The 3,198-nt window shown below is 32.7% G+C and overlaps 1 protein-coding gene across 1 annotated transcript in view; it reads right to left on the minus strand.

Annotated features, from left to right (window-relative positions):
* Positions 1-1,050: 1,050 nt before the first annotated feature.
* LOC108528787 (integral membrane protein 2A-like) overlaps positions 1,051-3,198 on the minus strand; it is a 6,211-nt gene continuing 4,063 nt past the window's right edge. The window contains exons 3-4 of the mRNA XM_017870770.1: positions 2,014-2,205; positions 1,051-1,862 (exon numbers count right to left, since the gene is read on the minus strand). Of these exons, the coding sequence (XP_017726259.1) occupies positions 1,774-1,862; positions 2,014-2,205 (281 nt within the window). The 3' untranslated portion in view covers positions 1,051-1,773. The remainder of the gene's footprint in view (positions 1,863-2,013; positions 2,206-3,198) is intronic.

Below are 3,198 nucleotides of genomic sequence, written 5' to 3' on the forward strand. Positions count from 1 at the left end.
TGAGCCACCGCGCCCGGCCCTTATTAATTTTTAAAGTTTTGATCATTCCACTAATATCTTATATGCTAAAAATCTATCTAGTAATAAACATAATCTTAACCCTCCTTTAAAAGTTATATTTTTATTTGTTTTACATATTATTGAATTGGCCAGAATGTCTGGAACAACACTGAATAGCTTCAATAGCCAACATCCTTTCCTGTGTTGTACCATTAGTTGTGACGTTATTTAAGATAAATTTGGAAATAGTGTATTTCCTTTTTCCTAAATTTCTATACATATTTTAAGACAGCAATGGGTGTTAAATTTTATCAGATGTTTTCTACATATTCTTCTTTATAAAGAGCCACTTCTTGAATTTATCAATTACTGTCATTATCTTCTAACTATTGCATTTTCTTTCTGTATGCTTTTGTGATATTGCTTTATTTCTAAATTCTTAAAGTTAAATGTTTAATGTATTTCATTAAAAATAATGGTAGTATGTAAGGGTATGGATTTGACTAAGTACTTTTGGCTACTGAAATTGACCAATACTTGGTATCCCAGCAGGTAATAAGGGATATCAGGAGCGATTTTTCACCTAATACAAGGGAAAGAGTTTATAGTACTCATGCCCCCTTGGTATGAAGTTTAGACTGTTAGATACATGAGTAATGATCACAGCATTTGAAGGTGTTAAAAGCTATCAACATCTTATCCAAGGTTAGTCCTTAGTCATCTATTATAGCTGTGCATAGTTGTTTAATTTGATGAAAAAGAAAACACTTTAAAAGATTTTAAAGTGCTATGGGCCTGAAGCCTCTAAATAAATAGTTGATTTTACCTGATAAGGCAATTATGGAATATTTATAAAAGAGTAATTAATATACTGTCAAAAAAGGAGTAAAATATGAAACTATAAAATATAAATATGTGTAGGTGGGAATGGGGGCAAAGTTGGGCTCATAATTTTAGATCTGTTACAGGTACACCAAAGGTTAAATAAGTAATACTAATTATTCACATTGAATATGTCTCAAGTGATGAAATAAAAGAAAGAGTGATTGCATAGAGTAAAATTTATTATAGGGTTGTAGAATTCATACAATCTAAACTCCTTACAGCATTCAGCACCTACACAATTTTGTGCATTCCACAACACAGATATTAGTGAGAAAGAATCACTGCATTAGTTAAAAATGACTGTCTCATGAAAATTGTTCACATATAAGTCAGGTTAATTACAGAGCACCTAACAGAACTGTAAAAATGTAATTTCTAAATTCAAGAAAGTTGTACAAAATGAAAACAAAACAAACCAACAATGTTAAAAGATCTGTTATATTTTACACAAAAGTTCAAAACAATTTTAAATATTTCAAATTTTAAAATTGCTCCACCATAAGATGAATAAAGAGCTTACTTAAAGGAAAAGAAACAAACAAACAAACAAAAAACAAAAAAACAACGGATGGAATTTATTGTCAGGATGTTAGGTGACATATTCATGCTGCTTTCAGAAATCTAAACCCTATAAATTCAAAGAAAAAATGAAAATCATATAATTTCAGTTTCAAACAGCAAGCAATGCCAATTAAACTAAAATTTGACAAGAGCTTGCAGTGGTTAGTAGTTTTTTGTTTTTTGTTTTTTTTTTTTCCTTTTACTAAAAGCATAAGCAATAGAGTAAATGCATGAGTAAATATCTTGAGTATCCCACAAACTTTAATGTTAAAGTCATATTGTAAATCTCTGACTTCTTATTACCAAGGATACTCCATCTGTTGCCTCTTACTCTTGACAGATCTTGGTCTCAACAATAAATTCGTTGGGGAAGTGTCTAATCTTCCAGCATTTATCAATGGCACGTTTGTTGAAACCTGTAAGGAAATGTGCAAAAAAAGTGGCTTTTGAAATTTTTGTGGAAAGGAAAATATATCTAGACTTGTTCCCCACATTTTCCTGTATTCCACCTCCACTTTCCTCTACTGTGTAACACAGGGTGAAGGAAGGAATACATTAGTTACTTACCCAGCAAGAGGTCTCTGCGACGAAGGCGGAATGACTTTCTGTTGTTGCAAAGTTGGTAAATAAAGATCCCAAGGTTACTAACATCACGAATTTCCTCCACAGCAACCAGGTCTTCACGAACCACATAAGTTTGAGGCAGATATCTGCCACTCTGAAAGTCAAAAACAAAGATTGAAATGAGAAATTCTTTTCCTTTTAATTTAGAAGTTCAGGAGTAAAAGTGCAGGTTTGTTACTTAAGTAAACTTGTGTCATGGGGTTTGTTGTACAGATTATTTAATCACCCAGGTATTAAGCCTACTACCCACTGGTTATTCTTCCTGATCCTGTCCCTTCTCCCATCTTCCAGCCTCTGAAAGACCACAGTGTGTGCTGTTACCCTCTATGTGACCATGTGTTCTTTTCATTTGGCTCCCACTCATAAGTGAGAACATATGGTATTTGGTTTTCTGTTCCTGTGTTAGTTTGTAAGGATAATGGCCTCCAGCTCTATCCATGTCTCTGCAAAGGACATGATCTTGTTTTGTTTAGTTTTTTTTTCTGTGATTTTTTTTTTTTTTTTTTTTTGGCTGCATAGTATCCCACGGGGTATATGTATCATATTTTCTTTATCCAGTCTATCATTGACGGACATTTAGGCTGATTCCATGTCTTTGCTATTATAAATATTGCTGCAATGCACGTACTTGTGCATGTGTCTTTATAATAAAATGATTACTGGCACATACCCAGTAATGCAATTGCTGGGTCTAATAGTATTTCTGTCTTTAGGTCTGAGAAATCACCACAGCATCTTCCATAATGGCTGAACTAATTTACACCGACACCAATGGTATATAAGCATTCCTTTCTCTCCACAACCTCGCCAGCATCTGTTATGTTTTGACTTTTTAATAATAGCCATTTTGACTGGTGTGGGATGGTATCTCATTGTGGTTTTGATTTGCATTTATCTAATGTTCAGTGATGCTGAGTTTTGTTCAAATGTTTGTTGCCCGCATGTATGTCTTCTTTTAAAAGTGTCTGCTCATGTCATTTGCCCAAATTCTTAAGGACACTATTTAAATCCTTTCCTATACCAGATAATGACTGTAAAAAATAATCTTTATTTTTTAGAGCAGTTTTAGTTTCACAACATTTTTTATTTGAAAATTATTTCAATAAAATGAAATGTTTTGGCCAAACT

This window comes from Rhinopithecus bieti, unplaced genomic scaffold, assembly GCF_001698545.2.
Source record: "Rhinopithecus bieti isolate Rb0 unplaced genomic scaffold, ASM169854v2 scaffold_5746, whole genome shotgun sequence".
In the NCBI taxonomy this organism is placed as follows: domain Eukaryota; kingdom Metazoa; phylum Chordata; class Mammalia; order Primates; family Cercopithecidae; genus Rhinopithecus; species Rhinopithecus bieti.